The sequence below is a fragment of the Muntiacus reevesi genome, chromosome 5 (assembly GCF_963930625.1).
Source record: "Muntiacus reevesi chromosome 5, mMunRee1.1, whole genome shotgun sequence".
In the NCBI taxonomy this organism is placed as follows: Eukaryota; Metazoa; Chordata; class Mammalia; order Artiodactyla; family Cervidae; genus Muntiacus; species Muntiacus reevesi.
The window spans coordinates 89,942,751-89,969,767 of NC_089253.1; the positions used below are offsets into that span (position 1 = coordinate 89,942,751).

At 52.9% G+C, this 27,017-nt stretch overlaps 2 protein-coding genes across 8 annotated transcripts in view; one reads left to right on the forward strand and one right to left on the reverse strand.

Moving 5' to 3' along the window:
• CLSTN1 (calsyntenin 1) overlaps nucleotides 1–15,140 on the forward strand; it is a 72,431-nt gene extending 57,291 nt beyond the window's left edge. For 2 of the 6 annotated variants that reach the window (XM_065935802.1, XM_065935804.1), the window contains 10 exons: nucleotides 4,854–5,016; nucleotides 8,142–8,219; nucleotides 9,541–9,698; nucleotides 10,752–10,900; nucleotides 11,280–11,506; nucleotides 12,053–12,223; nucleotides 12,453–12,598; nucleotides 13,618–13,753; nucleotides 14,032–14,216; nucleotides 14,505–15,140. In XM_065935802.1, the coding sequence (XP_065791874.1) occupies nucleotides 4,854–5,016; nucleotides 8,142–8,219; nucleotides 9,541–9,698; nucleotides 10,752–10,900; nucleotides 11,280–11,506; nucleotides 12,053–12,223; nucleotides 12,453–12,598; nucleotides 13,618–13,753; nucleotides 14,032–14,216; nucleotides 14,505–14,699 (1,608 nt within the window). In that variant the 3' untranslated portion in view covers nucleotides 14,700–15,140. The remainder of the gene's footprint in view (nucleotides 1–4,853; nucleotides 5,017–8,141; nucleotides 8,220–9,540; nucleotides 9,699–10,751; nucleotides 10,901–11,279; nucleotides 11,507–12,052; nucleotides 12,224–12,452; nucleotides 12,599–13,617; nucleotides 13,754–14,031; nucleotides 14,217–14,504) is intronic. The other 4 variants (XM_065935803.1, XM_065935805.1, XM_065935806.1 and 1 more) reach the window with 2 other exon arrangements.
• A 908-nt stretch (nucleotides 15,141–16,048) lies between these two features.
• The window catches only part of PIK3CD (phosphatidylinositol-4,5-bisphosphate 3-kinase catalytic subunit delta), a 61,530-nt gene continuing 50,561 nt past the window's right edge, over nucleotides 16,049–27,017 (reverse strand). For both annotated transcript variants that reach the window (XM_065935801.1, XM_065935799.1), the window contains exons 5-23: nucleotides 26,791–26,970; nucleotides 26,327–26,476; nucleotides 25,769–25,858; nucleotides 24,632–24,853; nucleotides 23,874–23,970; nucleotides 23,651–23,781; nucleotides 23,114–23,164; nucleotides 22,852–23,019; nucleotides 22,525–22,646; nucleotides 22,183–22,326; nucleotides 21,913–22,012; nucleotides 21,564–21,742; nucleotides 21,365–21,477; nucleotides 21,085–21,163; nucleotides 20,171–20,338; nucleotides 19,245–19,368; nucleotides 18,951–19,096; nucleotides 18,549–18,681; nucleotides 16,049–17,882 (exon numbers count right to left, since the gene is read on the reverse strand). In XM_065935801.1, coding sequence (XP_065791873.1) covers nucleotides 17,745–17,882; nucleotides 18,549–18,681; nucleotides 18,951–19,096; nucleotides 19,245–19,368; nucleotides 20,171–20,338; nucleotides 21,085–21,163; nucleotides 21,365–21,477; nucleotides 21,564–21,742; nucleotides 21,913–22,012; nucleotides 22,183–22,326; nucleotides 22,525–22,646; nucleotides 22,852–23,019; nucleotides 23,114–23,164; nucleotides 23,651–23,781; nucleotides 23,874–23,970; nucleotides 24,632–24,853; nucleotides 25,769–25,858; nucleotides 26,327–26,476; nucleotides 26,791–26,970 — 2,535 coding nt within the window. In that variant the 3' untranslated portion in view covers nucleotides 16,049–17,744. The remainder of the gene's footprint in view (nucleotides 17,883–18,548; nucleotides 18,682–18,950; nucleotides 19,097–19,244; nucleotides 19,369–20,170; nucleotides 20,339–21,084; nucleotides 21,164–21,364; nucleotides 21,478–21,563; nucleotides 21,743–21,912; nucleotides 22,013–22,182; nucleotides 22,327–22,524; nucleotides 22,647–22,851; nucleotides 23,020–23,113; nucleotides 23,165–23,650; nucleotides 23,782–23,873; nucleotides 23,971–24,631; nucleotides 24,854–25,768; nucleotides 25,859–26,326; nucleotides 26,477–26,790; nucleotides 26,971–27,017) is intronic.

Consider the following 27,017-nt stretch of genomic DNA (forward strand, 5'->3'; position numbering starts at 1 on the left):
CTCCCAAATTGTGCCCAGGACTCTGGATGCCTCAGCAAATTTAGGGATACAATATTTTAAATTTTCAAGGAACCAGCAGTCTTGACATCTTTCAGACATCACATGAATTGCTAGGTCTTGGGAGTTTACAGTTTTGGCATTAGATCATATTATACTTCTTGTGATGATGTCATATCTTTGCAAGGCTGATTTCCTAGAATTTACAGTGGTAAAAAAGCAAGTGTCATGTGCAAAGAATCAATGCATTATAAGAAACGAGGAGGTGCTGTGAACTGAGAAAGCCTTTCCATTACAATCACAGCAGGTTTGTTTGTCTCATGATTTAGAGTTGGTACAAGAAGGAAACCTTTGGCCTAGACTTAAATTATCTGTCTCCTGGAGTTAGTAGATATGAGCAGACATAGTGTTATATATGTGCTTATAGTTGGTGAAATATAACATTGTCTGAAACTATTACAAGATACATACATAAGAGCCCATATGAGAGGAAAAAAATGTGTGGTGGTAGAAAGATGAAGTCACTGTCCAGGTGACAGCATTCATCTCTTACTGTTGTCATTTTTATTTACCTAGATCATTTCTTTCTCGGACACCATTGTCATAAATTTTTTCAAGATACTAAGAAAGGTATCCAGAAAAAATTTTTTGCAGCGTAGGTAGATATTTTAGGTATAGTTCTGTTTTTGTAACCGTAGTCTGCATTTATATATTTAGTTTCTTCCTTTCTTTTAAATAAAAAAAATTTTGACTGCACCCCACGGCATGGGGGGATCTTAGTTCCCCAGCCAGGGATCAAACCCATGCCCCCTGCAGTGGAAGAGCAGAGTCCTAACCACTGGGGCGTCCCAAGGTTTCGTTTCTTCTGTTTACATGTTTTTGAAACTTTATCATGGAAAATTTTAGACATAGGTAAAAGTGGACAGATTAGTATAAGGAGCAACTCCATACACCCTTCAGTTGGGTTCAGCAATTATCAGCTCTTGGTCAGTCTTATTTGATTGTCACCTCCACTGTTAATAATTTTTCAATATCCATCCAGTGTTCAGATTGTTTCATAGGTGTTTTTGTGTTTACAGTTTTGTTTGTTTGCATCAGGATCCAGTAAGAGGCCATACATTGGGATTTTCTGATAGACTTTTTGAGTTTATTTTAATCTATAGACTCTCCTCTTCTCCCTTGGAATTCATTTGGTAATAAAATTAGGCTTTAGTTCAGTAGGTTTCAAGAGTTTAAATTTGACTGGTTGCTTCCCTGTGGTGTAATGTAACATGCTCCTCTGTCGTCTCCTCCTTTTAAAGATGTTTATTTATCTATCCATCTGTCTACCTCCTTACGGCTGTGTTGGGTCTTAGTTGCAGCGTCTGCGCTCTTTGTTGAGTGCGCGGGCTTCTCTCTAGTTGAGGCACATGGGCTTAGTTGCTCCACCGCATGTGGGATCTTAGTTCCCTGACCAGGGATCGAACTTGCATCCCCTGCATTGGAAGGCAGATTCTTAACCACTGGACCACCCAGGAAACCCCTCCTCTCTTTTCTTTATACCCTGTACATTGGGAGTGGGCTCTAAAGACTTGATTAGAATGGGGTTTAATGTTTCTGATCTGTTTAAGCCCTGCGTCTGGTATTTTCTCTTCGTGATGTAAGCAGCCATCAGTGGTCAATGTCACCATCCTTGTGGCATTTGTTTTCTTGTCACTTGGGTGGTAGGAAGTGTGTTCCCAGGAAGGGCTCATGGGAACAGATTCCTAACTTCTTACATGTTGTTTTAATAGTTTGTCTGCAACCTTTATACTGAAGGTCACTTTGATTGTATATCTCATCTCTGGCTCAGATGTAAGATTTCTAAGAACAGAAAATCTCTCTCTCCATTGAGTTCTAACATAAAATGTTACTATTAAACTCTGACAACAACTTGATTTTCTTTCATTTATAAAATATTTAGTCTTTTTGTTTGGATGATTATAGGATGTATTTCTTTCTCTTCCTCTTCTTTTAATTTTATGAATACATCTTGGTGGTTTTAGGTGTGTTTTCCCAAATATGTGGTATTCCCTTTTAGCATCTAGCTTCAAATGTTTGGGTATTTCATGCAAGTTTTGCAATGTTCTTTTTCATTGCTTTGGTTTTCCTCCCTGGGGATGCCTTTTATCTTTTGTTGATATTCTTCGCCTTTTTTACTGTAACTGTCCCTTTTCTTTAAATCATTTTTGTATCCTGGCACCTCGTTTCTGAGTTACTTTAATTATGAACTTGTTTTTTACTGTTTTATGTCATTCTCCTAATGTCTTTTAGCATGTTTTAAAAATACTAGATCATCGTTCTCATCTCTTTTGTTAGGTATGACTTTCAGGTATGGTTTCATTAGCTGAAGAGATATTAATTCCCTTTGGTTTTCTTTTCTTTTCCTTTTAAAAACTTCATGTGGAATTGAGGCATGATCATTTCCACTCCCCCACCCTCAGTTTTACATGAAATTAGCTTTCCTACACTTTGAAAAAAGATAGTTGATCAGCTTGACTTTTTTTCCCCCTAGCTTTAAGTTTTGAACTCTCCCTTCAGTTGTCTTCATAAAGTCTTTTTTTTTAATGTGGCTTCACACCCTCTGGTATCTCCTGGATCAGAAACCCTGTTGCTTTTCTCCACCTGGCTTGTTTCAGCATTCATGTAGTCACCTCATCAGCAGTATTATCGTGGGTGTTGTCTGTGGCTTGGGGTTTTACTCTCCTCATCTCCCTGTTTTCAAGGAAATTAAAAAATTATACTAATTCTACTGCTATCTTCACTTCCTGTGTAGCTCAGTTGATAAAGAATCTGCCTGCAATGCAGAAGACATGGGTTCAACTCCTGAGTCGGGAAGATCCCCTGGCTATCCACTCTAGTTTTCTTGCCTGGGGAATTCCATGGACAGGGAAGCCTGGTGGGCTGCAGTACATGGGGTTTCAAAGGATCGAACACAACTGAGTGAGCACACACTCAAAGGGAGCGAGGCTATTGTTGATGTAAAGTGAGTAGTTGGAGTGGTCCCAGGTGGCACTAGTGGTAAAGAACCTGCCTGCCAGTGCAGGAGGCATAAGAGACATGGGTTCGATCCCTGGGTCAGGAAGATCCCGTGGAGGAGGCCATGGCAACCCACTCCAGTATTCTTGCCTGGAGAATCCCATGGACAGAGGACCCTGGTGGGCAACAGTCCGTGGGGTCGCACGAGTCAGACACGACTTGGCGACGCACTTGAACTTGACTACTATCTTCTCAGAATATGCTCATGGACTTTGACCAAATATTACTGATATTTAAGTACAGTGTTATTCTGCTAATCCCCTAGAAACCTGTAATATTTGTAAAACTAGAAATGTAATTACTTTCTGAAGAAGCTTCTGTTATAGAACTTGTTTGAAATAAAGACTTAAACTAAAATTAAGATCTTACCTATCTCAAAAGTGAATTACTGTGTAATTCCTTTATTTAGAAATATGTGATGACACATTTATATACACACATATCATGAGTATATAGTAAACATACATACAATGTTATAGGTTTGAATTTTTCCTCAGGCTCAAAAGCAGTTGCTTTTCTTTTGGGAGTAATCTTTGGTAATGTCTTCATTTATTTTGATGTTTCTGGTCTGTTTAAGCTCTCAATTTCTCCTTGGTTCAGTTTCTTAGAACTAAAAGGTAAATTGGGCAAACTTAAAAAAAAAATTAGTGATTTATTTAATTTTTGGCTTCATTGCTGCTTGGGCTTTTCTGTAGTTGTGGCAAGCAGGGGCTACTCTCCTGTTGGGGTGCACGGGCTTCTCATTGCAGTGGCCTTTCTTGTTGGAGGGCATGGGCTCTAGGATGTGTGGGCTTCAGGAGTTGCAGCACATGGGCTCAGTAGTTGTGGCACATAGGCTTAGTTGCTCTGCCACATGTGGGAGCTTCTCACATCAGGGATTGAACCCATGTCTCCAGCATTGGTCGGCAGCCTCTTTATCACTGGGCCACCAGGGAAGCTTTGGGCAAACTTTTTGAAAGCCATGTTTAGAAATTTCATCCCAGAGTATCTCCTCCTCTGCTTGTCCCTGTTCTTGCATAAGATATAAGCCAGAAATCAGGCCAGTGCCAGACCAGCTGGGGCCTCGGAGACTGCAGACCAGCACTCTCCGTGTGACAGCAAGGGAGATACTCAGTGATAGGAGAGGAACTCAGGTGAATTTGGCCACCTGAGCTTTATGTTCATACTTGTATAGACCATCACCTTTGAACCGAGAAAGAAAAACACATGATGCACAGTGGGCCTTGTTCTGAGACGAGAGGTAGTTTTCATTTTGATCCAGAAAAGGAACTGCAAGCCCCCCGAGTGGTGTCCATCCTGTTGATACTAGAATTCTCTGGTGTCTGCTCCTGGCAGAAGAGGGTTGGGCAGCTCACCATTTGAAGCCCTGTCTCATGACGGGCAAGTAGCACCCCTCCCTGCCCCCCAGTCTGACATGTCCTTGAGGTGGTTGTCACCTGGGCCCTTTGGGTAAGACATGGTGGGAAGAGACATATTTTGTTGCTTTTTTATTTATTTATTGATGATGTGGACCATTTTTTAAGTCTTTATTGAATTTGTTAACAATATTGCTTCTGTTTTATGTTTTGGTATTTTGACCACAAGGCATGTGGGATCTTGGTTCCCTGACGAGGGATGGAACCCACACCCCTTGCATTGGAAGGCGAAGTCTTAACCACTGGACCACCAGGGAAGTCCCTGTTGTTGCCTTAAATCTTTTCCTTTCTAGGAAAACAGAAATTGGTTCTCGTGTCCAGCTGTGTGAGAGGGTGAGAAGGAAGGAGGGTGTTACACACCTAACACTTCCCTTGGCCCCTCAGGTCTGTGACGAGGAATGGCATCACTACGTCCTCAACGTGGAAATCCCCAGTGTGACCCTCTACGTGGACGGTATCCCTCACGAGCCCTTCTCTGTCACTGAAGATTACCCACTTCATCCATCCAAGATCGAAACCCAGCTCGTGGTTGGGGCTTGCTGGCAAGGTAACGGTCACGGGTACCCCTTTTCCCCTCAGTCTCAGGGAGCAATACTTTTTCTCTGATGTGTTGATATTAATAGAAGCAGGCTCTTCTCAGTATTCTCATTCCTTGCTGTCCTTTCCTTTATCTTTTCATTCCTTTGCCTGGTGTTGCCTTTCCGGGGGCGTTGCTGTGCAAGGCTCTGGGGCAGCTCTGTGATGCGCGAGGCAGTGAAGGATGGGAACACCTTTTCTGAGGGCCTGGGAGGGAGTGTTGTGCCGAGAGAGAGTGTGTTGAGAAACTTGTTTATAAATGAATCTGTTCATTGGAAAGTTTACAAAAACACAGAAACAGCAGTCAGGCACAGATGTTTGAGTTGCTCTGGCCCAGAGGGCACATCAGAGTGTTTGTGGTTGGTAACCTGGTAGAAGCACTTCAGTGAGGACTAGAGAAGAGTCTGTGGGCATCTCTGCCAAAAGACCGAGATGGGATGTGATGACAATCACCAGCAAGATGATACCGCTTATTCTTGTTTTCTCAGTGGCAGGCTGTGTGCTGATGACTTAACATACATTATCTCATTAATTCTAAGTGATACATCTGTGGGGCAGAAGCTCTTTTTATCCCTATTTCACAGCTGAAAAACTGAGATGAAGAAGCAAGCCATGTTAATCAGCCGATCACATGGTGCTAGGGTTTGAACCCCTGGAGCTGGTGCACTCAGACTAGGGTCTCTGATCCACTGAATGAGGAGTGTTAACCTTTTCTGTGCAATGGATTCCTCTGGTAGTCTGGGAAGCCTGAGGATCCCTTCTCAGAAGGATACATTTCTTATGAATCTATAAAATACATAGGGTTTCAAAGGTGACCAAGTAGATTGAAGTACATACAATTATGAAAGTGCTAAAAGCCCTAATTTGTGAAATAGTAACATTTGTGCCGCTATTCACATGTGAGAATCAGGCATATCTGTTAATTGCTGTGAGTCAGAATAGCAAGGGGCTTTGTAACAATGCTTGTTGGTGTGATGGGACATGATTTCTATTTGCAAAGTCACGGTTTCTTCCAGTATTCCTGTTTGTAGCTGACATTTATAAGGAAAAGGAAAACTAAATATTAGAAGTTAGTGAAAATAAGCATGTGATTTTTCCCACCCAAGTTCACGGGTCCACTGGTCTGCCATTGAGGTTCATGGGGCCCCACCTCCAACCCTTGCCCTTGACTCTCGTGTGTGACTGCAGGGTGTCATCATCATCACATGTACCTGCTAAATCAGCCTTCCTTTTCCTTCTCTGTGGAAGTGTTGTACCTGGAGTTAGATTAGAAATTTATGAAAGAGCCTAATTTCCAAGACGTCATTTGAGCAAACTCTGGGAGATGGTAAAGGACAGGGAAACCTGGCATGCTGCAGTCCTTGGGGTTGCAGAGTCCAACACGACTGAGCAACTGAACAGCAGTTTTCAAGACACTGTTGCTGCTTTTCGGAGGATTGAATTTCATAATTTTCCTGTAGATCCTTTCAAATGAAAAGGAGTATGACAGTATTCACAGTGAACTTATTCAGTGAATTCCCAGATTTAATTCTGGTGACAGCTGGTTCGTAAGAAATGAGAACATGAGACCAGGGAGTGAAGAATAAATTATTAGGCATATCGGAAGTTTCTGTTATTCTTAAAATTTCATTTCATATTAGCTTCCCCAATTTCTCAGCAAAGACTTGAATAAGAATACAAGGGCCAACCTAAGTGTTACTTTGTATTCTGAGAACTTTGTTGCATGGGTTAAAATAAGCCCTCACATTCCACTCTGCCTTCCTGTTCATGTCCTGGTGCCTCTGCTGTCAGTCGGCCGTCACTTTCACCCTCTCTCATCTCTTTCTACCTCAGCCCTCTCTGCATCCTCAGCCAGAAAAATCTCCCTAAATCTCCAAACCAAACACAAGTTTTTAAAAATTGTAGTTAACAGGAAAAAAGATCTCCTTTCTTCCTTTCAGGGGATTTGAGATCCCTTTTCAGATTCACCATGGGGAACTTAGGCTGGAGGCGCCCTCATGGCATCAACAGAAACATCAGTTCTAACTATGGGTTGTGAAGACAGAGGAGCTGTGTGGGCCCCAGGGCTCATCTGTGTGTTGGGACGGAGGAGCTGTGTGGACCCCAGGGCTCACCTGTGCACACCTGGCCTGGAGCCCACTCAGCTGCAGCTAAAGCTAAAGGTGGAAAGGCCTGCTCTGCAAGGTGGAGTGGACACAGGGAAGCAGTCTTGAAAGTGGAGACTCTGTCCTCTTATTGGGTGGGTAGGTGCCTGGACCCAGAACGCTGGTGGGTAGCCGCAGTTGCTGTCCCCGAGCCCTGAGCCCGTCACCGATTGAGTATGTTTCTCTGGGTTAAGTTCCCTAATCTCTGACTCCCTTCCTGTTCAGAAAAACTGGTTAAAAATGCCTTCTTTCCTCTGTCCCTTGCAAGTCAAAGTCTCAACCAATTATGTACTCCTTTGGAGCCTTCAAAAAAGTCATACACTTTCGCTACGTACCAACCTCTGGATGCTGACGCATGTGTTCCCCGCCAGGAAGGCCAGTGCTGTGGTCCAGGTGGGCTGCCGTTGCACCCGGTCCGTCTCTGCCATCAACGTCAGCCACCATCTGGCTGGGTCCTGCCTGGGCAGGTTGAGGAGATCAGTGAATTGAGCGCACGGCTTTCACTCAGTCTTATTTTGAATCCAACTTGTGTTTTGGCAAGGAGGCTGTAGGAGGGTGAAATAAAAGACTGGAAAAAGATGAACATCATGGTCCTACTGTATAGCCCAGAGAACTATATTCAGTATCCTCTTATCAACCATAATGGAAAAGAATATGAAAGAGGGTGTGTGTTTGTGTGTGTGTGACTGAACCACTTTGCTGTACCACAGAGATTAACTTCGTAAATCAACTACACTTAAACTTTTTTTTTAAAGGATGGGAGGAAGCATTGGGGTGATAACAGGTGACGAGGTACAAGCTTCATCCATGTAGAGTGTGTCAGGAGGGATGAGAGGCGAAGTGTTCTCTTTGTGTTTGTGTTTGGTAACTTTTCAAAACTAATTTCCAAGGTCCAGTTCTGAAGAGCCTAACCTCTTGGTCCTTTTATATTGTCTGTCTTGCTTTTCTACAGAGTATTCAGGAGTTGAAAATGACAATGAAACTGAGCCTGTGCCTCTGGCCTCCGCAGGTCCCTGGACTCTTGCCTACGGTTTCACTCTTGTGTTTCATTTAAAGACGAGACCTCCATTCATTGCCCATTCCGCATGCGACACCCCGTTTGCATTTGGGTCCCAGACACTGTCTTGAGCTGCTGCTTTGCCTTATGCTGCCCCATTGCATCATGGGATTTCCCTTTTCTGCCCGTGCTGATCCCAGCTGAAGTGAGAGCAAACGACTCATTCATGCGAGGCACTAATGAGAGTTTCTTTTACTCCCTTCATCAAATCTTACCCCATCCCACTGCCTGAGACGCCCTGCTGAAATCTCACAGGCCAGGATTGAGAGACTACCTCCTGCTTCTTGTGTGTCTGAACTACCAGATAGGAAAAGACTCGTGTCTAGATATTCTGTCCCGCCCGATAATAAATTCTAAGTAATGTTTTTTAGAGATCTCGATCCCTAGCAGTGATGTTGCGTGTAATGTCCTTGTCAGGATTGAGACATGCTGCTGACAGTCGGGCTCTTCTCCTTCAGTGTAAGAACAGGGTTTACTACCTCCTGGTTTTGGCTGTTTGTGACAACCTGTCAAGGGCCACTTTCTGGCTTTTTCTTACAACATCTTCACTCTCCTCAGCTGTCTTCAGTGGTTGGCGACAGGCATGCTGCGTGTCAATGAAACAGCCATCTGAGTGGCCTTGATAACTAGGCTTCTAAGTGCAGGGTGGGGTTTTAACATTCATTTTATCTTCTACTCCTGCTTGTGTGTATTCATTCCCGAGTTTGTATGTATTCTGGGAATATGCTCATTTAGAAAAAAGCAACCCAAGGGGAATTCCCTTTTGGTCCAGTGGCCAGGACCCAATGCTTTCACTTCAGGGGCCTGGGTGTGATTCCTGGTCAGGGAACTAAGATCTTGCATCCACATGGTGCAGCCAAAAATAAATAAATTTTTAAAAGGCAGCCCAGCATCTGATCCAGCTGATTGAGAAGGCAGTGGTTGAAGAGACTGGCACCAGTAAGATGTTACTCATGTGCCATGGTGACCAGTGCAGCATGGACCACCCTTTCTGGGGAGTGGCCACATGAGTGGTGACAGTCATGGGACCTCTGGGCTTCTGGTGAGGGACCCCCCCCCCACCCACGCCATCACCACCAGCTCCTCTCTTCTCCGGGCCACATGCATGATCATAAACCATTTAATTTCCTCATTGTGCTTCCATGTCAGCTGCAAGGCTAACAGGATCTGATAGGAACTAACCTGCATGTCCACCCATCAAGCCACCACCACTGGTAACACCACATTGAAAAGTGAGATGGGAGGCCCCAGGCCGCCCCCACAATTTCTGCTTTCCCTCCCTCATGTCTCACAGGTGGTGACCTGCGCATGACCCAGTTTTTCCGAGGTAATCTGGCTGGCTTGACCATCCGTTCTGGGAAGCTCACAGATAAGAAGGTGATTGACTGTCTGTATACCTGCAAAGAGGGGCTAGACCTGCACACCCCCGAAGAGAGTGGCAGAGGTGTCAAGGTAACACAGGCACCCCCCCTGCCTGGCCCCTCACTCCCCTGTACCCACAGCTTCCTTGACCTCAAGTGCAGAGGCTGCTGGCACAAGGGTTGATAGTTTTTACTCTTAGCACCTCCAGCACCACACCGTAACTCTCCAGCTCTTTGGGCCCCCGTTCCCCAGTCATCCCGTAGTCCACTTCCGTCCTGACACTGACTGGGCACCAGGCCCCCCTGCCCACCAGACACCTGCTCCTCAGCTGCCAGTTACAAGCTTCCAGGCCTCTGGTATCCACACTTCCATCCAGCTTGGCTGCAAGTCCAGGATTCCCACAACGCCTCCCCACTTTCAGTTTCAATAATTTGCAGAACTGCTCAGAAAACCCCACAGAACACTTTGTTTATGGTTACTGGTTTATTGTAAGGGATGCAACTCAGGAACAAGCAGGTGGAAGAGATACTCAGGGCCTGGGGTGAGGGAAGTGCACAGGGCTTCCACCCCCCAGCTCCTTGCTGTGTCTGCAAACCCAGTTCTCCAGACCCAGTTGTTCGGGGGGTTTGTAGAGATTCCATTATATAGGCATGATGGATCAAATCATTAACCTCTGGTGATCAATTAACACAGTCTCTAACTTTTCTCCCTTCAAGGGTAGGACTGAAGGTCCACTCTTACCACATGGTTTGTTTCTCTAGCAGCCAGTCCCCATCCAGAAACTATCTAGGGCTCCACCAAGAGTCACCTCATTAAGGTAAACTCTGGGGTGGTTGAAAGGGGCTTAATCAGGAATAACAAAAGATGCTTCTATCCCTCAGGAAATTCCAAGCGTTTTAGGAGGTCTGTGCCAGGGACAAAGACCAAACATTTTTTTTCTTCTTATATCACAGATCTGTTTGCACCTTTGATATTTACTTCATGTTGTGGGGTCATGGTCACTGGAATTCTACAAGCTTTTCTTCTCCTAAGTCACCAGTTCATATCAGTCCCAAGCTAATTTTCTTTGTCAGCGTGTTCATGGTTTCACCTCCTTGCAGACAGAACCTTACTCCTCTCCTGTCTGTTTTGGTGCCATTTCAGATCCAGGCCAACCCTAGTCAGTCGATGTTGACCTTGGAGGGAGAGGACGTGGGGGAGCTTGATAAGGCCATGCAGCACATTTCCTACCTTAATTCACGACAGTTCCCCACCCCAGGGATCCGAAGACTCAAAATCACCAGCACAGTTAGGTAGGTGCTGATTTGTTAGCAGTAAATCTTATTTTTCTTTGCTCAGTGACCCTTGAGAAGAAAACGTGGGAGTGGCCAGCGTCTTGTCCCCCACGTGGTTGTGGAATCCTGCCTGCGCCACCTCCGAGCACTCTCGTGTGGCCTGAGTTGTGTGTGTGTGTGTGTGTGTGTGGTGTGTGTGTGTGTGTGTGTTGTGCTCAGTCATGTCCAACTCTTTGCCACCCCATGGACTGTGGCCTGCCAGGCTCCTCTGTCCATGGGATTCTCCAGGCAAGAATACTGGAGTGACCCTGTGACAGTTTTTCCTCCAGGAATGTGGCCTGAGAAGCCATCTCTTCGAGCCCTGACCCTCCCCTCCCCTTCCCTTCCTTGTTGACAGGTGTTCTAACGAGGCCGCCTGCATCTCCGTCCCCCCGGTGGACGGCTACGTGATGGTTTTGCAGCCAGAAGAGCCCAAGATCAGTCTGAGTGGCATCCACCATTTTGCTCGAGCGGCTTCTGAGTTTGAAAGCTCAGAGGGGGTCTTCCTCTTCCCCGAGCTTCGGATCATCAGCACCATCACGAGAGAAGTGGAGCCCGAAGGGGAAGGGGATGAGGACCCAACAGGTGATAGCCCAGAACGACTGGCCCTGCCTCAGCTCGAAACTGTGCAGCTGAAACCCCATCGCAACTGCCAGGGGAAAATCCCAGCCCTTTTCCTCTGTGATTTTGGAAACTTGAATGTTTCTGTGCTGTTTTGGGTTTGCTTCTAGAATCTGACTGTGGGCTGGAGCTCCTTCTGATGTTTGGAAACCCACTTATTGGGGGGGAGGGGGTCCTTTGATCTTTTTCCAGCTTGATGTCAGAGTCTGGATAGATCTTGGGGGTTGAGAGGATGGAGACCAGGACAGGGGATGCAGTTGGGGGATGCTCCTGCTGGCTGGCAGTCCTAGCAGGACAGACTGCTCCCCATTCTCAGGCCTTCTGACTGTTCATTCAGTCCTCTTTAGATGCATAAAACACCCCCAATTCTTGAAAGCGACTTTCCCATACCTCCATCTATGGTCCCTAAAAGGGCTCTGTGAGTTTGAGGATGAGCAGGCGGGCCATTGCTGTGACCCCCCTCCCCATGCTCCGAGGCCTCTGATATTTCCGGTTGGGCTATTTTTGCAGTTCAAGAGTCACTGGTGTCGGAGGAGATTGTGCACGACTTGGACACCTGTGAGGTCACAGTGGAGGGAGAAGAACTGAATGGAGAGCAGGAGAGCTTGGAGGTGGATGCGGCCCGCCTGCAGCAGAAGGGCATCGAAATGAGCAGCTCTGACGTGGGCGTGGTCTTCACAGGTGGGAAGAGTGACAGCTGGGAGCTGTCCTCACAGCTCAAAACCTGGAGGGAGCCCTGGAGGGGGCGGGAAGGGAGAGTGTTGACTGGGCCGATGGCACACGCCCTTTAGTAGGGGGAGATACCCCGCAGTTGGACAGCCAGGCATGGCTGAGTGCCTTGGGAACTGCCTGCGTTTGCCTGTGGCCTGTATTCCTAACCTCTGCACTGCCATCTCCTCCTCGCCCACAGGCGTTGACACCATGGCCAGCTATGAGGAGATCTTACACCTCCTGCGCTATCGGAACTGGCACACCAGGTCCTTGCTTGACCGCAAGTTCAAGCTTGTCTGCTCTGAGCTGAATGGTCGCTATGTCAGCAACGAGTTCCAGGTGGAGGTGAGAGCCAGGCTCTACAGAGAAAGGCCAGTGGCCTGGTGACTGAGCACTCCACTCACGACCCTGATGTTTGCAAATGCTGATTTCCAGGGCATTTGTAGGGGTCACTGTTGGGGTTCTTTGGGGGGCTGGGTCACCTTTTCCAATCGGGGGGCTACTCCAGGCTAGACCTGCACAGGTTTGGGATGACGGGTTGTGTGTGAGGTGAGCTGGGATCCGGCACGGTGCCCCCTTCACAGTCCCCCTCAGCCTGAGACTTGGAGGGGCCTTGGAGGGCAGTGGTCAGGATCAAGTGGTGGTTGATACCTTGGCTTGAGGAGCAAGGGTGTGTCTTGAGATTTAACACTGCTTTTGAAGGAGCAGTGCCCGGGAGCCAGAGGTTTTCTGCAGAGGCCTGGCCCTGCTGGGAGTGAATGCTTTGCCCAGGGCAGGACCGCCTTGCGAGGAACGTGGTCGTGGTGACTCCGGCCCAGGTGGCCAGGGAGCATGTGGCCCCTCTGACATGTCTAGTGTCACTCAGAGCTTCTGTGCCCCAGAGGAATGAACCAGAAGTTATTCTCAGCAGTTGAACACTTGCACTGTGACCCCACAGCCCCAGAATTAGACTCACAAGGCTGAAGAGTCCATGAGGGTATTCTTTGAGCCGAGGGTAGTGGATTTGAAAGATAAGAGAGCCTGTTTGGTGCTGTTCCATGTGGCTGTGATTTTAAGAAAAGAGGGGCATGGTCTGTGCCCAGGCTTCTCAGATGACATGGGGTAAAGGGCCATTGGTGGTGCTGGGCCTTTTCCTCCAGCCTGTTGTGGATAAATTATTTTATCAGGCATAATAAATATGAGTTATTACAAAAGCTGGCTTTTTCTTGGCTGTGTGACAACATCAGATCATTACAACACCCTCCTTGGCTTCTTCTGCCCTTTTCTCCACCTGCCAGCACCCATCCCAGGGCCCACTTTGGTGGGGCTGGTCAAGTGCATGTCCATTCCCCAGACACATCCAGGCTGCCTTTCCATTTCTGCAGGTGAATGTCATCCACACGGCCAACCCTATGGAGCACGCCAGCCACATAGCTGCCCAGCCACAGTTCGTCCATCCCGAGCACCGCTCCTTCATTGACCTCTCGGGTCACAACCTGGCCAACCCCCACCCGTTTGCAGGTAGGACTGTGCTGCCCTGCCCTGACTCCTGCTGTAAGCTCAGCACCCGCTTCCCCCCCTGGCTCAGGACAGTCACTGGCCAGCCCAGCTTTTATTCCCCAAAACATAAGGAAACTGGAGCACAGACAACGCGACAAGGGACCAAACCCCTGCACTGAGCCTTTTCTCAGAGGTCTGTCTGTTCTCTGGGGGCTGATGGAGCCAGCAGTAGGGAGGCCCAGCACACGGGCCCAGGACGGGTCCTGTCATCACAGCCGTCCTGTCTCCTCTCGCCCCAGTCGTGCCCAGCACTGCCACCGTCGTCATCGTGGTGTGCGTCAGCTTCCTGGTTTTCATGATCATCCTGGGGGTGTTTCGGATCCGGGCCGCACACCAGAGAACCATGCGGGACCAGGACACCGGGAAAGAGAACGAGATGGACTGGGACGACTCCGCCCTAACCATCACCGTGAACCCCATGGAGGTAGGTGTGGGGCCCCGGGGAGGCTCATCCACCCCACCCCACCCCCACCGCGACGTTCCTGTGCTTTGTGTGGTCCTTACCACGACCCTGCCGTTAAAGTGAGGCCTGTGGGGCCTGATATGGTTCCTGGTCACACTGTGGGTGGTGACCAGAGCTTTGTTTCCCTTTGTCTGCGGTGAGGCTCCTTCCAGCCTAGTCCAGCCCCTCTGGCCAGGTCGTGGGATGTGACTCCCAGCAGGGGCGGGTGCTGGATTCAGTACCCGGTCTGTTGGGTCGTCCCTTTGTCAGACGTACGAGGACCAGCATAGCAGTGAGGAGGAAGAGGAGGAGGAGGAAGAGGAGAGCGAGGACGGGGACGAGGAGGATGACATCACCAGCGCCGAGTCGGAGAGCAGTGAGGAGGATGAGGGGGAGCATGGGGACCCGCAGACCGCGAACCGGCAGCAGCAGCTGGAGTGGGACGACTCCACCCTCAGCTACTGAGCAGCCCCCCCGTCCCCCACCACCCCGTCTTCCTTCCTGCTTCCGGAGACTCTGCTGCCATCGCTGCCCACCCCCAGGGTCCTTGATGTACAAAGTCATTCTGGCCAGTAGGTCTGCAGACCCTCCCCGCCGCCAATCTCCGCCCTGCTTGGTGTGTAGGCCCGTAGGCTCCCTCCCCTGCCACCCGCCTTCCTCCCGCTCGCTGGATCGCTCTTAAGTTATGTGAGGAGCTGACTCTCGCTCAACTCCAGAAAAGCTGCAGTGACTGGACTCCTTGACAAAGGGTTAGAATTGCTCACTCCCACCTGGTAATCCTTTCTTCTTTTTTTTAAAGTTTTTATTTTTCCACACTAGTGCATGTATAAAATGGCAGAATGGGGCTAATATGTAGATGATAAACTGACTTTTTAATATTTTGTAAATAAATTGGGATTCCTCGTGTCTTTTGTGCTAGTGTAACCCAGGGCTGGGTGCAAAGTGAAGTGGAGACACTGAGCCGTGGGAGGGACCGAGACCCCCCTGTCCCGCACCCCCCACCCCCACCCAGGACCAGGAGAGCCGGGCACAGAACTGTGCTTGCTGCCTGGCAGGAGGGGACCGGGCCAGGGACCCCTCTTCAGAGGCTGGAAAACAAAAGGTCAGGTCTTTTCTTTAGGATTCTACCCATTTCTGATTTGGCAGAGGGCTTAGGGGAGCTGGGGTCCCTGGCTGTGTGTACTCGCTTCTCTGAGGACCAGCAGCTTACACAGGTGCAGCCTGGGGTCCGTACTGAATAGATGTAGTTTTCCTTGCTGGTGAGAGTGCATGTTGACCGTCCAGATGGTGCAGACCCTCTAACCGCTTGGTTTGGAGACAGCAACAGGCCTGGAGAAATCCATACTCAGAACCTTGCTGAAATGACGCCCAGTGGCCGGAGGGCAGCACTCCATTCCCAGGCAGCTGCTGTGCCCCCTCCTCCCAGAGCCCGACCCGGGGATACAACCCACGCCCAGTAGGTGGTGAAAGGAGAGAACAGCAGTCAGGAGCTAAAACCCCTACAGCACTTGGTTTTTAATGTACATGTAAAATTTTAGATTTCTAAAACCGGGGGAAAATAATTTTGAACACTACGCTGTGATCATAACCGCTAGTCTCGAGGACACTGCCAGCTGTCCCGTGTCACGTGTGGCCACCCCTCCATGTACTGTCACTAGCTGCTCTGTTTAGACCGTGGGTAGACGCTAATGTGGAGACAGGACCGTTCTCGCGCTGTCTGTAGCGGCCATGGTACCACTTTTCAGATGTGTATATTGACAATAGGTCAGAAAGTGTATACATACAATAAAGTCTGGTTCTAACTCCAGCAGGAGAACGGCTTTTTGTTGGTCTCATTTTCATTTGAATCGTATATTCCCTTGGTTTCTTTCTGAGCCAAGAACATAACATACAAAGGCTTTTATTTCTTTTAATCTGTTTTTACCTCTCACTTCAAGGTTTCAGACTACTGGTCTGAACCTTCATCAGTTATGTCGAACTCACCTTCCACATACAGAAACACCAAATGGTTTTTAAAAAAAAACATAGAAAATATTCTTTTCGCTGGGCACACAGGCCATGCACCCAAACCAAACATTGCTGTGTATACACAGTGTGCTGTCCATGCCAGGAAGCACAGACTCGTTTAAATAAATAAACAGACAGATGTACACTCAGCTTTTCCTATTCCTAGATAGGTGAGGTGGGTCTGATGAATTCAGCACTTAGTTGGGAACCAGGGTCTGGTCAGCGGAGCTCTGTGGGTGGCATGGATTGCTATGGCTGGTGCCACTCAGCCCCTTCTAATGAACAGAGAAACAAACTAGTTCCCCGGGCTCTTCTGGAAGCTGTGCACTTGGGCTGTTGAGAGGGCAGTTACCTCTGGCACTGCTGAGCCTTGCAAGGCCTTTGAGAGGTAAGTGGTGTCGCCCTGTGGGTCCCCAGTAGGCTGCTGATTGCATTACCCCCACCCGTGGGCTGCTAGAAACCCAGATTCTCAGCCGTGTCTTCAGAGTTGGCTCCAGAAGGCCGACAGAGGCCCAGAGACCTGCGTTCCTGGAGCTCCTCAGATGTACCCAAGGCTGAGCCTGAATCGTTCTCTGGCTAACTACCGTCTGAGGAAAAGATGCCCCTACACCCCTGACTCATGCCTCTGCTACCTAGGTCCTCAGAGCAGAGTCTCAACAGTGAGTGTTTCGGAGAGGAGATAGGTCTTTCACTACCTAAAACCTGCTTCGGGGGGGGGGAGGTTACACACAATTGCACAATTGCACCTGCTCGCCTCTTGATCCATGACCAAGGTGAGCTCAGTGAAGCTCCCGTCTTTCTGATGTGGCTTGAGAACCAGTGTGCGCTCTACCTGATGGGGGCTGGGGCCATCCCCCCACCCTCACCCCGAGCTATAGAGGTCAGTAAGTAGTTGGGCTACTTTTTTTTTTCTTACCTGCAAACAAAATCGCTTTACAGCAGAGATGAGAATTCCCGTAACCAGAAGTACCCTCCCTGAATGCGGAGGGCACCCAGGCTGCCTCTGGGAGCTGCCCAGAACTCAGTCAATGGAGAGCACATAGGTGGAGGTGGTGAGCAGGCATGGGCGCCCTGTCTGGACTGCCAGGCACGGACACATGTGCAGCGCAGTGGGAGCCTGGGGAGGAGGCAGCCCCCGTGCGGGAGAGAGGAGTCTTGGCTGGCTCCACATCCACCAGCTGGAAGACTTGAGGTTACAGACCCTCGGCAAGATGCAGCCTGAGGTGTGCGGCTCACAGTGTCTTCCCATCAAAGCCCAAGGCTCTGACGGACACGAGGAGGATAGCGCCCCGCCCCCACTCTAGGGTGCATTTCTATGTATGGCTGTTCAGTTCCTGAAACATTTCAAGTCATAAATAAATAACCAGTGTAAACAAAAGGCAGTCGTGTAGGTTCTTTCCCAAGGATGCAGTCCAGCCTATTGGCCCTGGAGGGTGGCTGAGGGTGCTTGGCTCCCAAGACTGACAGTTTGCTCGTCTCCCGGCGCAGGACTGGGAGGGGCTATTATTGCCTGTTATCTTTGGACACATTGTGGGCCAGCCAGTTCACTTTGGTTTTCCAGCTCTCCCGGAGGGCTTCATTAAACTTCACTCGGAAGTGCTTCAGAGCTTCCTCCTCTGTTTTCCCCAATGCCAGAGAATCCTGGGGCAAAACCAAAGGAGTGGGTATCCCCCTGAGGGGCTGGACCCTGCTCAACAGGAACCCCTGTCCCCCTGCACCTCTGCCCTCTCTGGGCAGGTAACACCCCCTCCTCACAGAGGAGTTAGGAGAGCACCCCCCAACATCTCCCCAGGGAAGAGGTTCTTCCTTCTGACCCCAAACCAAGGCAGCTCCCCGACCCATCCTCAAAATAAGATGTCAGCTTGTGCCAGGAGGTCTTGGCCCCAAAGCCCCATGTGGACAGAGGACCTGGCCTTCTCCACTGGAAGCTGGCCGGGGGAGGAAGCAGGGGAGCAGCTTCATCCCGGGAACTGGGCACCAAAGAACACCAGGCAGGAGGTGTGGCCCCACTGCCCTTCACTCCCCACCCCAGAGTCACAAACTGAAAAGACACAGGAAGGAAAAATATCTTTTAACCACAGAGGGAACCCTCCCGTGCAAGTGGAAACACCCTCAGCCTGTGGAGGACGGGCAGGCGGGCCAAAGGAGGTACCGGCAGAACACAGGCTAATGCCGTCTGCTTCCTGCCAGATCTGGGTCCCAGGTCAATGGGCCTTGTGGGTCCATCACACCTGGGGGTTGGGGGGGCCTCAGGAAGTCTGAGGTTCCCTGGTCTCCTGACCGCTGGGGCCCTGCCCTGGCCTTTACCTTGAGATACTGGATGTCTTTGGAGCAACTGAGCTCAGGCAGGCCTGCCGCCCGCATCAGGGCAAAGAGGTGGAGGAAAAGGAGCCCATGGCGCCGCAGGATGGTGTAGGCCCGCTCACAGTAGCCCCGGAACCTGCGGGGAGAGGCCGGGGAGGGGGCTTTGGGTCCTTCTGGCCACTTCCACCCCAACCAGCCAGCCAGCCAGCCAGCCAGCCAGCCAGCCAGCCAGCAGGCCCACCCTTACCCCGGAAAGAGCCATGTACACAAAGCCCCAGCTTCCTCTAACCCACTCCCAGCACTGTCCCCTCCAGGGGTGATCTGAGAGCTGAGGCCCACCATCCCTGCACTCCGCCTGGGGCCCCTAGCACCATGGGGCATCTAGGGGGTCTGAGGCACTCCCACCTTTCAAACTTCTCACTATTATTTGTCTTCCCCTGCTGGATCACGTGGACAAAGTCATAGGTGAGGATGAACGGGACCCGCTCACGGTTGATTCCAAACTTGGTCTTGAAGTTCCCCAGAAAGTGGCCGAAATCAATGTGGAACAGCTGAGGGAAGGGGAGAGCAAAGACTGAAAAGGAGTCAAAAAGGAGGGTGCCTGGCCCAAAGGAGCTGGGAGGGCTTGGAGGGGGTTCTGCCAGTAGCTCCATGCAGAGCAGAAAGGCCAGGGCCTGGGGCCGGCCAACAGGCACCCACCTGCCCGTTCTCTCGGATCATGATGTTGTCGCTATGGCGATCGCCAATGCCCAGCACATAGGTGGCCACACAGTAGCCAGCACAGGAGAGGGTGAACTCCTCAATGGCTCGATCCAGGGCCTCCCTGGGGGGTGGGGAAGGAAACCATGGCCACGCCACTTTGCAGCTTCTTCTAAGTCCTTGTCCCCTTCCCTCTACTCTGGCCTTGTGATTGCACTAATGGAACATGGAGGAAGTGATGCTGGGCTCATTCTGGAGCCGTGTCCTTAAGGCACCGTACGGCTCCTGAACCTTCCTCACTGCCACAGAGGGAAGCTAAGGCAAGAACGAGAGGCCATGTGGAGAGAGGCCCCAGATGTGCCCCCCTCCGGGCAGATCAAGCTACGTGATCTCAGCTGCTGGAGAGATTCCAGCAGAAGAACCACTCAGCCGAGCCACTCAAGTTGCAGATCTGTGATTTATAGGCTCCTAAAGTTTGGAGGGGGTAACACTTCCCAGGTGGTGCTAGAGGTAAAGAAACTGCCTGCCAATGCAGGAGACATAAGATCCCCAGGTTGGGAAGATCCCTGGAGAAGAGTATGGCAATCCACTCCAGTATTCTCGCCTGGAGAATCCCATGGACAGAGGAGCCTGGTGCAGATATGACTGAAGTGACTTGGCAGCGGTAGCTGTAAAGTTCAGAGTGGTTCTTACATGGCTACTGCTATGTAACTTATAGGTTACTACTGCTATGTAACCTATAGGTTACTACTAACCTATACCTGTGAGAACAGAGACCTGCCCCACCCCTCAACACTTTCTATGGGATGGTCCTCGGCTGAGCAAGAAGCTCCAGATACTGTCACAGGCCCTTCTCCTTGCCTTTGACTCCCAAACTCCACTCCTTGGGAAGGAGAGGCTGTCTGTCCTGAGGGCCCAAAACCTACCCAGGGTTCTTGGACTTGAGCCAGTTGAGCAGAGCATCCTTATTGAAGGCGGCCGTGGCCGCCATGTTGCTCTTGTTCAGCTGGATGTTGGCAATGGTGTCCGAGTGAAGCACCACCTCGATGAGGCCCGTGCGGTCCCCAGTGGAGAGGCAGCCGTAGGGGGTCATCCTAGCCGGGTGAGAGGAGGGGCAGGCAGACATAGTGGTCAAGGGCTGTCCCAAGGGGTGCTTGACCCTGAGGAGCTTAACCCACAAAAGTCAAAGGAGATGCTACTCAAGTTGCTGAAAAAGAGAAGGTGCTGGGGAGGAGCCCTTGACTCCCAGGGCTCCAGGGAAAGTTCCTTAGAGAGGTCATACCAGAACCCAAGATGCAGAGAGAAAAAGTCAGCACTTTGGCCAAGTCCATGTTTGTTCAAAAAGAAAAATCCCAGTGACTGGATGGAGAAGATGGAGCAAAAAGCCAGGGATGCTGGGGGCAAAGGAAACCATAGAGAGAGACAGGTGCCAAGGGCCAGGTTTGGCATTCTCTATCCTCATCCTACGGCCCTATTGCCTCCCTGACCCCGAGTTTTAAACTGGTCCTTCAGGTTGGTTCAGTGGTAAAGAATCCGCCTATCAATGCAGGAGACAGGGGTTCAATCCCTGGGTCGGGAAGATCCCCTAAAGGGGGAAATGGCAACCCATTCCAGTATTCTTGCCTGAAAATCCCATGGACAGAGGAGCCTGGTGGGCTACGGGGTCACAAAAGAGTTGAACATGACTTAGTGACTAAACAAAAACAGCAAAATTCTTCTTAGACCAGTCAGTCTTGTTTCAGGTTGAGGCAGTCACGTCAGCTTTGACAGGGGACCCCGGCAACAGGATACAGTCCTAGGCCTGGCACGGGCACACGTGGATGACCGGAAGGCCTCTCACCTCAGGTCCAAGCCTTCCTGCTTCCACAGAATGTCCATGAGCTGGATCATCTGCAGGGTCAGCATGTCCTGGCGGAGGTCTGCACAGTTGCCCCGGGGAGGAACAGCATGAGTATCCCAGCCATGCCCAGGCCCCCGAGTCCCAGGACTCTGTCTTTTCCTCAGCTCACCTTCCAGGAGTCCTCCGCCCCCAGCAGGGTCCCCCTCCCCACCCAGGGCAGCATGGCAGGGTGTGTGGAAGCCTTGGCCTCCCGGGTCCTCCCTGGGGCCCGCCTGCTCACCATCCCCATTCTTAAAGATGATGCCCACAGCGCCATCGCTGCCCGCCTCCTCGTTGCTGTACATGACCCACAGGGGCTTCATCTTGGAGTCCATGAAGGTGCACTGCTCCACGCTGTGGGGCAGACACAGTCAGCAGCAGGCCCTCCCCAAGGCCTGGGGCTGGGGGAGGGGAGGCCCTCGCTGGGGCCTGGGACTTACCAGACTTCAGCCAGCAGGGTGCTGGGGTCGAGTGGGGACTGCAAGTGGGACAGGGCCTCCAGGTAGGTCTCCTGGCGCATACACAGGTGCATCAGCTCCTTGGTCTGGGGCTTGGTGGTCTTCTGGGAGCTCACTTTGACGACGTCATTCAGGGCTTTCAGTTTGCTCAGTGCTTCCCCCTGGCCGGGAGGATGGGAGGGTGTCGTGGGTGGACTGGGAGGAGCAGGCTCCGAGCCCCTGCCAGGCCCACCGGGTTCTGCAGCGATGGGGCGTGGAGCTACTCTGCCTGGAAGCGGAGCCCAGGCGAGGTCGTGGAGTGCAGGCAGGGTTGTGGGGTGCCGCGCCTCACCTGCTTCATCAGCACCTTCATGTGGTGGGTGCTGCCCCGGCAGTAGGCTTCCATGATCAGGCCGAAGCGCAGGGACACCGACGGCACGTGCATCTCGGAGCTGGGGGGAGGAACCCGGGGCTGAGCCTCGCCGGGCGCGGCCACACAGCCCCTCCCAGCCCCATAGGACCCGGCTGCCAAGGACACCCGGGCCGGCCAGCTGGTGAGAAACGCGAGGCCAGCAGGCAAGAGGCCCCTCCTCCCCGTGGCCTTGCAGGTGAGTCCAGCTACCGGAGGTGCCAGAAGAGGAAGTGGCCGATCCTGCGATTGGCCAGGGCCCGGTCCAGCAGGAATTTGGTCAGCTCGCAGTCGAGGTAGGACTCGTACTTGAGCACCTGCACCAGCTGCAGCAGGTACTGGAAAAGCTCGTCGTCCCTGCAGAGAAGGGAGGCCGGCTGGGGCCCGGAGCTCCGCGGCTTGGGAGAGGGTCTGCGGCTGGCGAGGGGGCAGGGCTGGGACGGGAGGCCGGCCTCACCGGAGCAGGCCCCGAGGAAAGGTCCCCACCCGGTGCCTAGGCCCCAGGCGGTGGGAGCAAAGCTGCCCTCTGAGGATGAGGAATCCCGCGGGACTCACGTCAGTTTCCGCAGGGACTTGATGGCGAAGGAGCCCACGTGGCGGTCGGGGAAGCTGAAGTCTAGCAACTCCAGGGCGCTCAGGACTGGCAGTTCAGGCCAGGAGCAGAGCAGGTAGAGCATCTGGAGGAGGAAACGAGCGGTCAGGGCAGGGACGGGGCTGCGTCTGGCTCCAGGCTCCGCCCCTCCCCGGCCCCGCCCCGCCCCTGCCAACCCCGCCCTACCCGCCTCCGCCCCGCCCCGCCCCTGGCAACCCCGCGCTTCCAGGGTTCCGCCCCTCCCATCCCGGGCCCTGCCCCCTCATCCCGGCCCCGCCCCCGTCACCCACCTGGGCCACGTCCTCGTGTTTGTTCCACTTAGTGACCAGCAGCAGCCGGGCAAGGGCCTCGGGAAAGTGCTCCTGGATCTCGTGCCGCATCTTCCACACCAGGTCCTTCTCATGCTCATACAGTTCCCCGGAACCCCGGCGCTCCAGGATCTCCCGCAGCTGCAGCTGCTGAGGAGCACAGGCGGGGCGGGGGCGGGGTGGGGGGGCAGCGGTGAGGGTTGCAGCCAGGTCCACACCTCACCACCCACGGCCCCCAGCTCACCTCCTCCTCCGTGAAGCGTCCGTGCTCTCCGAGCCGCCCCAGCTCCAGGATCTGCAAGAGTGACCCTCATATCAGCAGCGCCCCTGGGGCCTGGGAGAGCCTGGGGGGGACCCTGGGAGTCGGTGTCAACTCCTTGGCACTGCTGACTTCGTGGCGAGTGACCCTCAATGGTGGGGATCATCCCACGCACTATAGGGCATTTAGTGACATCCCTGGCTTCCACCCATGACATGCCAGGAGCATCTCCCCTGCTAGGTGCAACAACCAAAATTGTCTCTGAACATTGCCAGAAGTCCCACAGGAAGCCAAGTGGGCCCGGTTGAGAACCACCACTCTAGGGCGCGCGAGGACTCCAGACAGTCAAGGAAACCCTCAAAAGTGTGTGGGGACCCAACCCCCAGCCCTGGGCAATTCACAGGGTGCAGGGACCATGACCTGGGTGCCCCAGAGGCAGGGTGAGGACAGCTCATCTTTAGCCTTGAGGTTTCTGGGCAGGGTGAGTCCTGGACCCCAAATGGCGAGGACCCCCTCACTGACCTTGTCCAGGGAAGGGTAGTATACAGGGTGAGGGGCCACCTCGGGAAGAAAGATGACCAGGGCGGCCGCACTCTCAGTGTTGGGGTTACTCCGCACGGTGCCACAGGGGTTCAGTAGCTCCCCTTTCTCGTCTGGACACAGGGACAGACAGAGTTGCAAGGGGAATGCCGCCACATCTGGGTGCACCCCACACCCTCACCGCCCCCTCCTGGCCTGGGCCCACCTGGGACAGAGGGCCACATGTAGAGACAGCGCTCGCCCGTCTTCAGCTGGTCCTTGTAGTCAAACAGCATGAGGTTGGCCCAGGCAATGGGGCAGTCCTGGGAAAGAAGCCAGGTGGGTCAGGGCCAGCCGCCCCAAAGGCCTCCGTTTGCTCAACGGCAGGATGGTTCCAGTCAGGCCATGCTGCCCTGCCCTCACCCACACTCCCTATGCAGCAGCCAGCAGGGTCAGCCAGACTGGTTTCCTACTGCTCCAGGACACATCCCACCCTCGGCTTCTTGAGAAAGCCTCACACAGAACATAGCAGCCCCGGAGAGCTGGCCCCGGTCAACTACCAGTGAGTCAGAGCAGCTCGGCGGCCAGTCACAGCCTGGTCCTGCTGACTCAGGGCTCAACCACCCCTTCATCCCCAGCTGGTTGCTGACGCAGGCTCTCTGCTCCCTGGGAGGACACTGCGATTTTCCTTCCACCCCAGGGAGAGGCCTCCGGGTTCCCTCAAGGATCAAAGGCCCAGGTCTAGATATCCCAAGCACTCCTGCTCATAAGCCCAGGATTCCAGCACCATCAAACAGCAGGGGGCCAGGGGGTGGCCAGTGGGGCGATGGGGAGGAGGAGGACGGGGTCTGCAGGCCCACCCAGACCCCATTCCCAGGATGTGTGCGTGCCAGTTGGGATGCTGGGGACAGATGGGCAGCAGCCCCAGGGGGCTGCAGGACAAGACCAGACCAGCAGGGAGTGACTCCCACAAGCTCCACCCACCGCCTTCTTGGACTTCTTCTTGGTGGAGCGGGCCTTCTTAGCCTTCTCAATCACGGCGTAAAGTGCGAAGCAGAGCCGGGCCATGCGGGGCAGGTCACAGACGTTGATGTCAAACTCCAGCCGCTGCTTCCACACGGGCTCCGAGCACACACTCACCTCCGAGCTGGACACCGTCTTGCATAGCGTCTCGTTGCCGTGGAAGAGCCCAGCCTGCACCACCAGCTGGGGAAGGTGCGTGCAGGTGACTGGTGGCAGAGGCCAGGCCCCTTCTCCCCCTGTGTGCTCCGTTCCCCCTAAGGCTCGAATCTCCTCCTGAAATGTCCTCATTTCAAGTGGGCCTGAACCTCCCCCACCAGGTGCTTGAAGGTGGTCCAGATAAGGGATGACTGGCTGCCTCAGGGGGAATGAGTGATGGGGAGGGGAGGGTGGCGTGGGTGACTCCCCACTGACTGGGGGACCCTGGGGCAGGTTGCTGCTCTGCTTTGGGCCTCAGTTTCCCTATCGGGGCTCAGGAATTCCAGGGGCCCCTCTTGGTCAAGCACCCAAGAATTGCATGAGTCCCTCTAGACAAGGAAGGATTTAATGCCCCAGCACACCCTGCCCTCACCCCCCAGTCACAAAGCTGCTACGTCTACGGGAAACCAGACCTGCCTTGCGTGTGAAAAAAAGAGCCCTGGCTTCGTTGAGCCTGGGTTTCCCATTCTGCAAATGGGATGAGAAAACCTGCACCTCACAGGCCATCTTGAGGCCAGAGGAGGCGGCCTGTGAATGACTCAGAAATGGGCCTGGCCCCCTGGCTCACTGGAGCGGCTCCTCTTCTGTGTCCATCACCTCCCAGGCTCCTCATCCCTGGGCTGGGCCGGGCCCCACCACCTCCACCAAAGTCAATACCCAGAACTCACTGGGTCTGGTTTCTGCGAATCGGCCTCTCTGGCCGGCCGGCCCGCCCCCCTCCCCCTTTCCTGTTTTGAAGCTGCTCACAACCACCCCAGGCAGGGATGCTGGGTAATGTGGTCAGGTGGCTTTCGTGTGACCCCCCTCCCTTCTTCCTCTGCCACCCCTTCAGGCCACAGCCACCGTGTTTTTGCAGAAAACACACACTGCCTGTGCCCTTCCCGGCCAGGAGCCTGCCCTTACCTTCATCCGCTCGTCAGCATTCACTTTGCTGCCCTGGATCAGCTCGATGTAGAAAGGCTGCTCCAGGGACCAGAGGGACACGGAGGAGGGCTGGGCAGGGTTGGGGGGAGAATCGGGGAGTTAAGGCAGAGGGATTCAGAGAAGGCTGATGAGGCCTGTGGCCACTGGGGGGGGGGGGGGCGGTGAGGGTGTTGCAGGCTTACAGCCAGGTTTGGTACCTGCCCACAGCGCCATCCTTTACCAGAAAGACTGCCGCAGGGACACCCCCACGGCCCCAAGGCCCCGAACTCTGCAGGGCACACAGTCCTGCCTACAGGGCAGGAAGCAGGAGGAGCAGGAAGAGAAGGCAGCCGGAGAGCCAGGCCTGGAGGCTGCCCTGGGACATCCAGACAGACCCCCAACCCAGCTCAAAGGCCCAATTCTCAATCCTGAGCAATCAAAAGGCATGAGACCGGGCAGGAGACCGCTGGCCCATGGTGTTGCCCGATAGGCTTCAGGGTTGGACCACAGGTGGGAGGAAGGGCTGGCGGGGAGGATAAGAGCAGGGTGCCGGCTCACCTTCTTCATGGGGATGGGGGGCGGTTTGGTGCGTGGCTTCTGGACTTGGGGGGCAGGGTTGCTCTGCTCGTCCCGCATTGCGAGGATGGAGGAGGAGTGCACCATAGTCAGGTGGGGGGTCAGTCCGCTGTGCAGGCAGCTGCAGATGTACTGAGATGGGGGCACAGGGTGAGCGGCCCCAACTGTTCCCTGGCCCACTGGCTACCTGGGGACCTGCCCCCCCCCCAAGCTGACCACTCATGCCAGGCCTTCTGGGGTGGGGTCTCTCCTCTGGCCCTTCCTGTCCCCACCTACCTCCCTTGCTCATGAGGAGAGCCAGTCCAGCGTGGAGACACTCTCACTGTGACCCCCAAGTTCTGGCTTGCTGGGCTCAAGAGGGGCCAAGGAGCAGCTCCCCCATCCCACCCTCCACTCTGGCGAGGGCTGCGGGAGCCCAGGAATCCCTCCCGGTGCCCAGCCCTCACCTGGAACTGGCAGAGGGGGTAGCTGCCGTACAGGTACTCGTGCTTGCCGTTCACCTGCAGTGTGTAGTCCTCAGGCTGCTCCACCAGCGGCTGCCGGAACACTGTGGCCTTCTTTCGGAGGGCACAGGCCATCAGTGCCAGGGGCACATCCTTGGTGGACACCTGGAAGGTGAAGCTCTCCTAGGAGGAGGAGGGAGAGTCAGCCGTCCACACCTGCAGGGAGCTCA